The sequence below is a fragment of the Drosophila simulans genome, chromosome X, assembly GCF_016746395.2.
Source record: "Drosophila simulans strain w501 chromosome X, Prin_Dsim_3.1, whole genome shotgun sequence".
NCBI lineage: Eukaryota > Metazoa > Arthropoda > Insecta > Diptera > Drosophilidae > Drosophila > Drosophila simulans.
In genome coordinates, this window is record NC_052525.2 from 16,718,069 (window position 1) to 16,733,029 (window position 14,961).

A 14,961-nucleotide genomic window follows, 5' to 3' on the forward strand; every position below is an offset into this window, starting at 1 on the left:
AGAAATTAAGCAATTGGGCAATCGGTGTCAATTATTAATTAAGTTTGTGGCAATTTGCGATGCCTAATCTTTGATTTCACTGATGTAATCACGCAATTATGCTATCGACTGCAATTCGATGCACTTTGCACCACGGCAGAGTTCGAATTTTGAACTTAAAGTTGAAGTGGAAGCCGGGCGACAAAGTAAACACGTCGTAAACCGATGTTGCCTCATTAGTGGCGGCGCTAATGAAGTGTTTTCGCATTTCAATTAAATTGCATAGGCTAATTAGCCGTAAGTCATTGATTGATTGCATTTAAATGGGCTTCTTTCTGCCGCGGTACGTACAACAAAGAGTTAAGAGATGAAATGCCATAAAGCCAGAGCAACGAACGACTCAAGCCAAACAATTATGCACAAAACCTTAAACTGGCCATAAACCACCGTTAGCGATGAGGTTTCCGCGCATGACGCGCCGCCAGCTTGACCATAAAAAAGCATAAATTCTATTGAATAAAATTATACCCACCACAGCTACGCAAAGGCACAGCAACAACAACAGCAGGAGCAAGAGCAAATGATATGAAGAAAAATTCCAGCATACTAATACAACAAAAAGGCGAGCGAGAAAAAGTCTAGCAGTGTGCAAAAAGCGCATCGAAAATCAACTAAGCACAAGCGCATTACTCGAATGAGTAATGTTTACATCAACAGCGGCCATGCCGCGATATGTGTGCCACGAGTTTCAAATGCTCTTTCAAAAGTGGTTTTAACATGATTTTTGAAACGATTTTAATCAGTAAAAAAAATCTGTGCATGATGTTCTAATAATAAAATGTTGTGTAGGTTTAGTCAAGCAGTAATTATAAGTTATTAGAAAATAATCAAATTGTAAATTAGCAATAGTTAATAGTTAAAATATAAGATATTCAAAGAAAGAAGTTAGAACTAGTACCGTTTATATTCCACGCAATTATATGTACCTCTTAAATTGAAAAAAGCTTTCCTCCACAAGGCACACATAACTCAGAGATGATGGGAAATACCCGCAGATAGTGTAGATGTAAACATATAAACATCAGCGGGAACAACAAGAAGGCTTGGACGAGAGCTTTCACGCTCGGCACTTCTTTGGGGTCTGCTGCTTTCGGCTTTTACATTTCTTCGACGACCGCTGGCCGAGCTGGTCCAAATCTGCGCGGTATCTGCTCTCTCGCCGTCTCTTTCTCCGGCCTTTCCTCCATCTCTTTCGCTGCCTGCAACGGCATCTCTTTCGCCGATCGCCGCGCTGAGACTTGCGACTCAAACAAGCCGCGACCATTGTTCGCTCAGCACGTGCCGCGCTCCACAAAAAAAGTAGACGTTTTCTTCAACCGTTTACCGCTAGCAAAACAAAAGACTTAGGCAACAAACTTGCCTTTCCTTGCACAAATGCAGCTGCAACTTTAAGCACACATTTTTTTTTCAACAATTTGGAAGTTTATTATTGAAACAGAACATGAAACACTGCCTTCTGAGAAACATATACTTTGCGTTGTGAGTGTGCGTGTGTGAGTGCAATCAATCAATCAATCTATCAATCAGTGCTGCAAATCTGGTTGTTGCAGTTCTCTGGAGGAAATGCTTTGCGGTAAGTTCTGAGCACGAGAGCGAACTTGTAATAACACATATTACAATTGTATATTAATTACTCAATGATAATTTTGAGGCATTTGTGGGAAAACAATTTTATTAAAGAATATTTAGCTATTTTTAAAAGATAAGCAACTACCGCAATGGATATGAGTTGATATTAAACAATATGTTATGTTCACTCAGTGTGCAATAATTTAAATGTAATTTTGCTCATTGAAAATGGAGAATGAATTGAATAAAATTCTTTAGTAGTTGAAGAACTTTAATACCTTACTTCGAAAATGGCAAGCTTACATAGGTATGCAAGACTCAAGCATTGAATGTAATGAATGCCAAAACCTTCACTATTTAAAGTTTAAAGCGTTGGTTTTCAATGCAATTGTATTAACTTATTACTCTTTTTTTTTGATATGATACCTGCATGTTTTATATAGCACGAATACATTCTTGCACAAAGACTAGCAGAATTTACTGGGATATAAAAATCTTCCGCGCCGTGGGCCATGGGGAACGGTCTTAAAATAGTCGATTCACGGATAGTTGATGACTTTCTCCGCGAAACGCTGTACGATGTATCATTCGCCTTGATTTGCCTAAGTTATACAACCCTTCGAGTTTGGGCTGGCTCAGATTATACGACTTGCTGTGATAATTACGACGGTGCTGGTGTTGTAACCACCGAGTGCCGAATGCGTTTATGTGCAACGTACCGCCGTGCCACATGCCACATGCCATTCGGTTTCAGAGCGTGTGCCGTGATAAATGAACGGACCAGCCTGGCCATATCCATATATCTATGCCCCTATCCATATCCATAACCATATCCACTGACGTGAGAGGCGTAGAATCTGGAAAGAAAAACAAAAAAAAAAATGGGTAATAATAAAACCGCATAAAATTTTGTTTTGTTTCGGAGTTGCACACACACACCGCGATTTCCCCTTCGGAAAACTCGCTCACTGTTGCATGGCAATCGCAGAGATTAGTAATATTTCTTGCATTATATATGATACTCTGCGTGGAGGGTATTCTAATATGGTGCCTCCTATACATTCATATTTTTACATAACATAATGAAGAATACTGCAATGTAATAAGTAGCTTGGAATTATAAAAAATAATATTTTTGATGAATTTCATATCCATATATATTTCCAATTTATAATTATTTTTTTAACATCATAGGATAGTATAATATTCGACTAGTTTTAACTTTCTTTCCTATTTGTTCCACACTTTATTAACTATTATTTTTGATTGTTTTGTTGCTGGCACATTTTCGGTTAATTCGATTTCAATTTGGCTAATAATTCTGTGACTAATTCCGCTGCCACAGCCAATCAAATTGAGATTATCTTCTGGACGGGATGATGTTTGATTTTCCCTGCGAGTTTCGTTTCATTTCCGTTCGTTCAACTCGGGTTACTTGCATACATATATAAACATATAACGCAAGTCAATCGCATTGATTGCCAGAGGCTCATTATTTGTGGTATCATTTATTTGTGCAATTAGCGATTGCTTTAATTAGCAACGCTTTTGCTCATTTCCAAAGGAGGTTGTCTAAAACTGAGCTAAGTCCAAGCTAAAAACCAAGAAACGGCAAAAGAAAGAAAGTGAAATTTCTGGGGGAACTTGTTTGCTCCAGAGAGGCGCGTCCCCTCCCATCCTTGTGCTTTTGCTTTCGTTTGCCCAGACTCCAGACTCTTCGTATATACTTAAAAAAAAAATATTTATATATATAGTATATACCGATGCGGTCAACAACCGAGTGGCGGTTGCAACTTTCCACCAATGTCGATTATTAAGGCAACCGTTTACATACGACATTTTTCGCTGCATTTTCATCTTTTCCATGTTTTCCATCGCCTCGAACGGGTTTCCCACCCATCGGTGTTGTGTGTCGTGTGTTGTGTGGTTGTCGCGAATCGTAATTGGCCATTTGTCCAAGTGCTCCCAGCCCCCGATCGATTTGGCCAAGACCTGCACGCATTTGGTCATTAGCAGAGCGCAGAAAGCTAAAGCCGCCGATGGAGAGCCATAAATCCACCAAGTTCATTGATGTTTGGCGTTTGGCGGCTGGGAAAATCTCGTTAATCCGTACGCACAAGGTTCATTACAGGCTTTTAGTTAATGTGGCAGGCAAATGGGCAAGAAAAAATAAATTATTAATTATTTTCAGTGTTAAGTGTCTGGAAGGTTGGTAGTTTTAAAAGTTATATTAATTTTTAGGCTAAGATCTAATGTATATTAAGAATATTTTTTGATAGTTGTTAAAGAATTATATTGCTATTCAGCATTGCTACAGTACACATTCCATTTTTAATATTTGAAGCGCGCAATAGGTGAAATAACATACGGCCTAATGGCATACAACTTTTTCATCAGATTTCCTCAGGTTTTCCAACTCAAAGCTCTTGAGTGCGTGGTTCAGTTCAAAGTGAAGGGTATTCTGCATATTCATATTTGCATTCATGTTTGCCAGGCAGTCGACTCATTTCAGTCTCCACTCGAAGACAGGGCATTCACCGAGCTTCTCCTCTTGGGGACTTCGTTTAGTTTTTGTTTACAAGGGGGCGGCCAGGTGTTAGGGGGCGTGGCAGGAGGGCAGGCGAGAGGCGTAATGGAATGGACCACGACCTGTCACAACTTCGGTGAGTCTTCAGGTGAGCGGACGGACACATCAGCGTCTTGTTTGAACATTTTGAACATTTGTTGACGGCTGATTGTTGGACAAATGTTTGTTTCTTGGACTTTTGCCATGGCTTACTTTCACGGACGAACTTCATTTGAATCGCATAAATGAGTGATTGAATAAACTCAGATTTGCATATGAATGACACGGGAGATTCGCAGAAAGAGACGGGCATATGTTGATAGGAAAAGAGAAGTACACAGAGAACTTTTTTGGGCTATCGAAAAATGCGAAGGAAACTTAAACTCCCCAAAGAAATATTTAAATCAAAGATTGCTCATACGTATTTTACAACTTGCTTAAATATGTGAACAAATTTTTAAAATATTCTAAACTAGAATGAATTTATATCACATAAATGTCTTTGATTTACTTAGACGAACCTGTTTTTTCGTGAGACTTTTTAAACACCGATCGCCGAAGATGCCGAAAAATTCTTTTTAGATTATCGCTCATCAAAAGTTCAATAGTTTAGCACATTGACTTTTGCTTTCTACTTTTCCTCTTCCATTTTTCTCTGCCAAAATCACACACACGAAAGTGAAAACTTGCCCTGTTTCGATTCTCGGCCGTTCGAAAATTTGAATTTGAATTGACGGTTGAGGCTAGATATATTTAGGTGCCATGTGAGATCTTCGATCTTTGATGATCTAAACCGCTTCGACGAATGGATGAAAACGAAGCGTTTACCGTTCGATCAAAGTCTAGTAGACTGTTCTGGTTTTGATTGGCAAAACCAGAGAAATAATACAAGAGAGCGAAAAGTAAAAGTATGCAAGATGTGGTCGCAGAAGTTCGAATATCGGAAGTAAATTAAATCGAAATATTTGTATAATAATTGTTATAATATAAAATATATATAGAGTTGAAATGTATTGTATATATTTTACTTAAACTAAATCAAAATCATTAATAATTAACCCAGTTTCGATGCGTTTATGTATTCTCCCCGATTTTCCATATTGCGCAATTACCCAAATATTCGTAAATCCGTATAGCAGTTTTATTTTCTTCGTTCGTTTTTATTACCCCACCACAGTGCTATTAAACATTTTTTTTTTCTGCTGCGAATGGTGCTTTTTAATGTTTTATGTTTATTTCCCATCCGCCGAGTGGGGCACACAGTTACCCACCGAACAAACTGTTTTCCAGCGCGCCCAAAAGAAATTATTTTCCTTTTTATGGCTTTACCCTTCAAAATCACTGAAGCATTTGTTGGCTGATGATTTCAGCTGTTTTCAAATTGTTAATTTTCGTACTTCGAATACTTCGCAGATTAATAGTTCACAAGCCGTTAAGAAAAGCTGAGTGGGTCAGAAAAATGAATAGCATATTAAATGGAAATTTTCTTGGGAAACATTTGCAAGGATTTCTGTTGATTTTGGGACAATAAGCAATGGATAAGTATTTCCTGTTATATTGATTTTGATATATTATCCAATGATATCTAGCTATCTATTTATATCTATCTGATATCTGATATCTATTGCACTCGGAAGTGAAATAATAATATGAATAAAACAAAATTGTTTACATCTGCTTAAATTATGGTGTAATATAATAATGAAATCTTTTATCCTGGGAGAAATCTGTTAAACAATATTATTTAATTTCCTCTGGAGATTAGCGAAATGTTAACAATTCTTATAGAGATAGATTTACAGCCAACAAATTATAACGGTTCTGGCCTTATTATATTTATGCTAATTACAAATTAAAAACACAAATCGAAATACACACTCCTTGCGCAATTTTAGCGCCGAATGCCCACAGGCAATGTAAATACAATAAATATATTATCGATATGACTTGGGATGTATGTCACACCACTTTGATGGACTGAATGGATGCGATTTGGACAGCCTTCGGCCAGATGTGAATTTGAATTTGAATGGCAAGCGACAAATACGTGAAATGCGGATGGATGGTATGGATGGACCTCCTTTATAATGTGCTCTGTTATATTTGCATTTTAACTACGACTCAATGGCGGCCTTTCTAAGCCACCTAATGGCTCTCATCTCTGGCGTTTTCATTTTCATTGCCCTTTTTGGGTCACATGGCCCAGAGGGAAAGATATTACGCAGACTTTGAGTTCGAGGTTGAGGCTGAGCACTTTAGCTACAAGTTTTTAATTTTTCAGCAGCTGAAAGTCACGTAATATTCGTATGACACCCGCAGCCTAAGCGCCATTGAACCAGAAATCGAGGCAACTCTTTACGCCATCTGCACACGCTTTTCATGACTCACACAGCTGGAAAAGCCTGGTGGAAAAGTACGGTGGCGCAGGTGGAGTTGCTCAATGGCCACTCAAGAAGCTGCAAGCCAGCCCCAATTCATTTACATTCGCCACGCCTGAGTTGAGCCCATTCTAGGGGCACAAACTCTATATAGTTACATACTATAAAGTATATAGCATAATTGATATTTGGCATGCCTCGAGTACAAAGAGCACTTCGTGTGGCAAATGATTTAGAAGGCAATGAGAACTATAAACACTAGGCGGATATTTTGCAACTTAATTGCATATTTTCTATGAAAATTACCTAAACTTCGATCGAGGCAAATGGAAAACGATGATGAAATTGGCCTTAACTAGCTGAAATTGATGTAAAGCTGAAATAATTATGAAGACTTTTATGTACTATCCCAAATATGTTTTACAAAAAATATTTACAAATACTTACAAATATAATTTTAAAGTAAATAAATAAAACATTTAAGGCTATGATAATTCTTTTTATATTTATAGGATATATATATAAAATATATTATAACATCTTCAATAATACATGAGAAACATTTTCCAATAGACCAATGTGAAATTATAGTTAAGAGATATGATTAAATCGTTTCATTAAGTATTGTTTTATGAACATATAGTTGTACTATATATCTGGACTATAAAAGGGCCTATTTCACTGTCGCAATTGTTAGTTAATTTGGCCAATACAATGCCAATGGCCCGATGCTGTCAATTAGCCGAGAATAGAATTTTGAACTCGAATTGCAGAATGCCCAGCAACAGCGGCGATAATTCCAACAACTATGGGCTTTAGTTAATATTACTATGCATGCCAGTGTTTTTGTTTCTGTTGTTGCTGACGCGTGCTCAGCGGAGTGAAGCGACGCCGACGTCGACGCCGGCAGAGGGTTGCCCCAGAGCAGAGTTGACATGGCAGTGAGCGTGAAAAATAAATAAATAATACAATCAGAGGGGCAGCTAAGCCCGCGACTCTTCAATGTTGAGCAAACGATGAACGTGCACTGAGAGAAAATGCTAGCCTGAGTCCGGGCAAAGTGGATGTAAGTCACCTTTTAGTCTTAACCCGCTAGAAAGTGATTTAAAATGAGTGCGAAGTAAGATGAAAATTAAAATGTTTAAATACGAAGATACGAAGAAATAAAAAGCAGTAAAGTCATACAATAAATCTAAGTTTTAAAAGTAGGCCGTTAGTGAATAATTGAACAGTTTTACAAGTTGTCGATCCTGTCACACTTGAAATAAATAACTAAAGTAATAGGTAATAAAAGACGCAGAAGTCACATAAGTTCCTATTTAAACAGGTAAAATGGTTTTTAAAGGTAAATTTATTTTAATTTTGTTTTCAAAAATATAGAATTTAAATTGTAAATATTGTCTTTCATTTTTTTATTTGCAAAATTACAATTATTATTATTAATAAGAGTATTTATTATAGTTAAGTGTGTTAAAATTATTGAAAAAAATTGAAGTAGATATTAAATGGGCATTTGCAAAATTTGTAGCTGCGTGTACCTGCGGCAGCAGTGGCAGCTATGCGCGGCAATATCGGCAAACAAAGCGGCACCAACAACACCAGCAGCTCCAACAAAACAGCCCATAATCACAATTACAATAACAAAAACATTTACATCAACAATAACAATAACAGAAAAGAGCAGCAACAGAAAACTCTTAATCATGAGTGGCGTTTGGCTGGCAGCGCAGCTGGCGCAACGTTTTTGCATAGGAATCCGACTGCGGATTTTGAGTTTGTATCTTTTTTGGCTAGCGAACATTTGCGTCGCCGGCTTCACGGAGCGCGGACGCAACAAACGCGACATTGCCGAGCGGAAACCGGAAAACGAGCGGGTTTCGGAAAATCAGAAACAGAACGCAATCAGTGACATAAAGTCAACTAGTTCGGGAAGTCGGGGGGAACGTATTTTCGGGGTGGGAACAAACGTACAAATACGTATATAGAACCAAAACCAGAAGAGGAACAAGCCACGAAACGAATCCAATGGCCAGTTGTGCTCCGGTGATCGTGTGGAACGGTGCTCAGTTTACGGCCAGCAGCAGGGAGCTGGAGCAGCTGCGTCGGGATTACGGTCTGGATGCTCGGATGTTGGAGGCGACATTGGTGCCGCGATACAAACGCCACAAGCCGCAGGCAGCGGCACGGAATGATCACGTTCGTGTGACCAAGGAGCAGCAATCGGATTGGATCCTCAAGCAGGATCGCAGCACCAACGTTAGCCAGGTGAACTTCCATCCCTGGGCGGGTGCCCACTTCGACTTGGTGCCCTGGCGTCGCACGCGATCCGCTTTGGATTTGACAGCAGTGGAGGATTACAATCACGGCCTGGTCGATCCCAAATCGCTGAAGGGTCTGGAGAAATTGGAGCTGAGACAGCAGCGCAGGAGGTTACAGCGCGCCAGGTCCACGCATCAGGGTCTCCGGCGATTGGTGCGCGTCCGCCTGATCTTCTCCATCGAGCTGCGGCACAAGCGGATGGAGGTGCTCCGGAAAAGTGCGCTGCCCGTGCGGGTTTTCGAGCAGCGCTTTGCCCTCTCCGAAAACGAGAGCGCCGCCTACGAGCGCATCTTGCTGAATGCCAATGCGGAAGTGGACCAACACGTGGGCTATTTCAGCAAGCGGCAAGTGGTTACATCCAAGCGGGAATCCAACGAGGAGTTGGTGGTGGATTTTGCAAGCGAAACGGAGGCGGATGAGAAGGCCGATGAGCAGTCGGAAAAGGAGGAGGCCCAATATGCCACAATAGCTCCAGCGGAAAAAGGAGGCAGTGCAGCAGTGCCCGGCAAGGAAACCGGCCAGGTGCCATGCGTCAAGTGCCGCGATATTGCCATCAAATTGAGGTACAAGAAATCGCCAGAAAAAATAAACAAAAACGACAAACCAGAACACAAATTAGCCGCAAAAATAGACGAGCGCCAAAATCAATTAGTTACAGTAACTAGTCGATAAAGACTACAAACAAGTGCAAAAATAATTCTGTAATAATATGGGAGTGCAAGAAATATCAATTTATTGACTTTGGTGCTGTATTTTGTGCTATATTTTTTTAAGTGCTATCCCAAATGTTTGATATGAGAGCCTTTAAAACCTTTAAAAATGGTTTGGAAATTCGTATTATTATTTAATGAGTCTGTTGAATCGACAAAATACGGGATTTATAGTTTTTACAAATCGGATTATGTGCGAACTTTTGGATCGAAAGCAGCTAGCAGATTTCCCACCAACTCGCCGGCTTTCCCATTCCATAGAAACCCACAGATCTCTATGAGTATAATTTCTTAAATGATTATTTTCTTCCGTTCTCTGTTCTTTCACTTTTTCCGAGCTTTGACCATCCCCTTCCTCCCCAATACATATTTATTTAACTATTTGTGCTCCAAGCTCCAAAGTCTATAGATTATTAAACTATTTGTATTGTTTAATACTCACTTAGAGCAGCTTACCTTGAAAGGTTTATAATTTTGCTTTTTGAATTACAGTATTAACCGCATGGATGCGTTTGCTATGCTCATTAGTATCTTAGCCAAAAATATTTTGTATATAGAAACCATTGAGCAAATACATTTTTCAAGTAGCTGCACGAATCAATAATTTTATTGAGAACAGCTAATTGGAAATGTAAAATATAGTTGTTTCATTTTTAAAATAAGTATTAACTTTCTGCTTACTTGAATTATATCACAAACCAGCGATCAAATGAAGCCAAAAAACAGTGGGCACCTCTTAACACCCTTAAAGATCATAATTTTCTTAACCCCCTTTTGCCACTTCAGTTGACCAACTGGCCTGCAATGCTATTGCCAAATAGCTTATTTCACTTTTTTCTTTCTCAGCTAAATGTTTGTGAGTTTTGTCGGATTGTTAGCTTTGTTGGCTATGTTGGCTTTGTGTTTTTCGTGGGTTTCATGGGCTTGGTGGCACCTGCCCTGTTTTGTTGACACCTGCTACCGGCCCGCTTCCATTTTCCATTTGCCATTTGGTGTTCGGCGATGGCAGCGTTGATGCAATAAACTGGAAGAAAGTGTCGTCTTCGCGGCTTTCTGTTTCTTTTTGTTGCCACAAGAGGAAAGCAGCGACAAACGAGCAAAGACAAACGAGATCCATCCACAAATGCCCGGTATTTTCGCATTTTAATGCTGGCGGCGCTGCTTCTCAGCTTTCAATTAATATGTCGCCGTGTATATTGTTTCTCATAGCATTATTATTATGATTGTTATTGTTTATTTGTGCCGCGGAAACGGCAATCAGGTGAGTCAGCAGCAGACTTGACCTGGTTTAGTGATTCGGAAAAGGGCACCCAGTGAATCCAAGTGCAGCCCAAGATGCGCACACAGATGCCATCAAAATTAATTACCATCACTTCCCTCGGCCAATTAATTAATTAAAAGTTGTGCCTAAATGGCTGTCAAGCAAACAATTTAATAACAATGAACAATTTTCGTGGGCTATATTGAACATGCGACTAGATTCGCAGCAAGAGTAAACAAACAATTGCCTAGCTATTAGTCAAAAAAATGAGATAATAGTGAATTTCAAGGAAATGTGTAACTAATTTGCTTCGCAACAAAAGTAAACTTATAAATTATTTAGTGTCCCTAGATGTTAGTAAAAAGGAAAGTGTAAAATAAATTTTAATAATATTTTAAATATTTGGTTTTCAAATTGTGTTGCACTTTCTTGGCAAGTTTGTGTCTTAAGTCTTTAGCTTAGTGTGTAAGTTTGTGTCTTAAGTCATTTGTTTGGGGTGCAAAAAAGTAGACTGCAATTGGAGATACAAAGCAAGCTGAAAAGTATGCAATATATTCTTCTTTTTTTTATAATGTTATGAAGGCATGAGAACCCCTTTGTGACCTTGGTCTCTATTAATTCAGCCCTTGCGGGCGCGCCGGATAACAAGGTTATCTATAACAATAACAATGATATAAATAACAATTAACTACATAACCATTATGAGATCAACACCTCCTGGCTCTCGTCAAGGGTGACGATTAAGCCACTTTCTTACAAATTGTTAATTATTCTATTCCTTATTCTTTTCCATCCTGCAGAACCATAAACGATTATGCGCTCAACTCGAATCTGCACCTAAGCCACAACACCAAACTAAACAATCTGCACAGCAACAAGCTCCTCCACAGCAACCAAAGCCACAGCAGCAGCATCAATCCGAGCACAAGGATGCACTCCCACCAGCTGGACTCCTACCTGGGTGGAGTGGGCGGTATGATGAATCTGGGCGGCATGGGTCAAGTTGGCCAGATGCACCATCCGGGGAGCGTTTCCGGCAGCGAAAGACCCAACGGAGGAGCTCTGGCCCTTCACTATGCCGCCGCACGTGGTTGCCTTGATTGTGTCCAACTGCTGGTCGCCGCATCCGTGGATATTTGGTAAGTGGATGAGTTCCTGTCCCAAAGGAGTTGAGTATATGATGATGAAAAGTTGCATCGCGATTTGAGTGCGGGGTGAAAGCTCTTGCACCAGCCGTTCATTGTTTTTATGTGTCGGGGAAATCGACGATCGATGGCTCCACTTTGTGTTTTATTTTTCCCCCATCTGTCTGCATTTCCATTCGATGCGGTTTCTTTCCATTTACTTGCGACAATTATTCTCATTAGGTGTTTCTTATCAGATTCGATTAGTATAAGAGCCGAAACAAGTGGATTATTAGCTGTGGAAATCTAACTAAATTTAGACTAGGTTATAAAATCCATTTCGAAACGTATGGTGGTGATTATTTCAATTCTTTAAAAACAAGATTTAGAGAGAAAAACCAAATTTTGCATATATATTTTTGAAAAATTTAAGAATTGGTAATCAGTATTTGAGAATACTGTTTTCTTAAGCTAATATGATATTTGACAGATATATAGAGACTTCCAAGTAGCAATTCCGTAGAAATTTATTATTAAATATATTCTATTGTTCGATTCATGTACTCCATTTTTCCTAGATGTAATATTCATTCAAATGAAAGCATTCAACTGTATTAAGCCTTCGTAACGATCTGATTATCATAAACTGAATCAACGATGATGTCGATTTGAGAACTTATCTACCTGGTGAGCTGGTAGTAGTCATTAAATGCACTAATTAAAACGTATTAGCTCATCCAACAAAGTAGAAGGAATGAAGGCGAGTGGGGAAAAACTAGGAAAAAGGCAAGGAAAACCTGGCGAATATCTTGGAAAACTTGGAAAATCTATCCGCTAAGTGGGTTACCGATCCGTGGCCAGTGTTTGATTCACCTAAATTCCTGTGCTCCAACAGCAGCACGCGTCCAAAGCTGATTCATTTAATTGGGAAATGGGAATGGGAATCCAACTGGCCAAGGCGAGCCAGCCAAGCGAGATGCACTCCATCTTCTGCCCTCCTTGGCCCCCTGAATCGCCTACGATCCCATGCCATCCCATCGAGTCCAGGCCAGGTTTGGTTCTATCGTGTGCTATTTTCAATTGGAGTCAAACTGGAAAACTCACAGCGGCACAAAGCACCGTTGCAACAAGTTTTCCTCACTCGCCACGAAGTGGAGCAACTCCGCACTGACTGGCCAAGGAATCAGAATTGGACTCAGAATCACAGTCGGAATCGGAGTCAGAATCAGTGCCACTGCCTGATCCCCACTTCCCTCGATCGTCCCCAGCTAAATTCATATTTACAAAGCGCCAAGGCAGATCAATTGACATGACAACTGACATGGCGACACAGAAAAGAGCGAGAGATGAGAACGAGGGCGGCTCTGTATATAAAACGTACAAGTACTCATCACTTTTAAACGCTAATAATAGAGATTTCTAAGGTATTTTTATTTAATTATTTAAGTTAAAGGACAAAGGGTATCGACTACTGACTATTTTATCACGAGGTACTATTTCTATCATCATCATTCTATTGAAATTATTACATCACAATTCATTTGACTTAATTGTGACCTAAAGTTATTCGCCTTACAATCTTTTCAACCGACCCTCGTCACAAACCGTTTAATAGTTTTGCGTACAGAGACACCACGATGCGAACAGCTGGTGCTTCTTGTATTAACTGCAAAGAAGAAGGCGAGGGCAGTTTCATGACTTCTTATAAAGAAAAATAGAAGCGATATGTGAACATTTTAGAGTATTGTTTATGTATGCTTTTTTATCTCATGAACTTGCCTCGATGCTATTGTAAATAGTATTTTAAAAAACTTCCCCTAAATAAGAAATTTAATTGGCAAGCACATTAATTTTGAAGTCTTCAGAAATTGAGGATTTCAACTTTTTGTTTTAATTATTTAGGATGTCACAATTAAATGGCACCTACTTCCGGGTGACTTGTGTTGAACTTTCAATCCGCCCTCGCCACTGGCCATTTGATAATAATGCGTATGGCGACAGCTCGGTGTCGAGTTACCTGGCTTGCCCCCGTCATGCCCCCTCCGTCACCAGAAGAAGAGCAGGCCGAAGAAAAAGAAGAAGTGGAGGGAGCAGCACCACCAGCACCACCAGTGGTTCGCGGTGGCCACTCGATGGCGCTTGGCGTTCGGTGGTGCTGGCTATTCGCGTTTGGCTAGTCGAGGCGAACGGTGCTTTCGTTCGTGGGTCTTATATCGTATCGGTCTCGTGCAGCATAATAGCACATATATTTCAAACAAATATATGGAGTGATAGTTGGTGTTAAAGTTGTTACCGTTTACCAGCGACCGTTATGCAGCAGCAACATGCGGCCACGGAATGAATTTGAATTTTGATTTCAATGGTGGATTTAGTGCGGTTTCGTTGTGAAGCTCGATGCATCAGCGCGACCACGCCCCCGCGACTGTCCGTTGGTCAGCCAGCAGCAGCAGCAGCACTAGCAGCAGCAGCAGCAGCAGCAGCAGTAACAACAACATCAGCAGCAACAGCAGACAAAATTTCGCGCTTCAAAGTATCTCAAATGCAGTTAACGAATCGGAACGCGAATTAATTAACAGTTTCAGTGTACCAAAGAACTGCAAGGCACAAAGGCAGCTAAAGCAAAAGCAACATCACCATCACCATCACCGTCTGCACCCCGCAAACAGTAGCCACAACATTTGGCTTAATGCCCAAGCCAGCAGCAACATCCGCAGCAGCAGCAGCCGCAGCAACCGCAACCATGAAAAGGTAGCAACGGCTGCTTTTGGCCAACATTCAGTTGCCACTAATCGATTGGCCAAGGCAGCGAGTAAATCAATTGGCCACCGGGACGCCAAGGATGCCGAGCTAATCCAATACGCTTTTTTTTTGGCAGTGTGTTTGAGTGCGGAATTAAATGCTCTAAAATATATGTGTGTTCAGTTGTGAGTGCTTGTGCTTGGTCTGAGAAAAAACAGTTTAATGATCATTTAATACACCAATAAATATGTTCAGA

The 14,961-nt window shown here is 40.0% G+C and overlaps 1 protein-coding gene across 8 annotated transcripts in view; it reads left to right on the forward strand.

The window, feature by feature from the left end:
* LOC6726262 (espin) overlaps positions 1–14,961 on the forward strand; it is a 63,145-nt gene that overhangs the window by 33,293 nt on the left and 14,891 nt on the right. For 2 of the 8 annotated variants that reach the window (XM_039297931.2, XM_039297930.2), the window contains exon 3: positions 11,643–11,981. In XM_039297931.2, the coding sequence (XP_039153865.1) occupies positions 11,643–11,981 (339 nt within the window). Of the gene's footprint in view, positions 1–1,167; positions 1,613–8,550; positions 9,435–11,642; positions 11,982–14,098; positions 14,715–14,961 lie in introns of those variants that run through there. The other 6 variants (XM_039297936.2, XM_039297939.2, XM_039297933.2 and 3 more) reach the window with 6 other exon arrangements.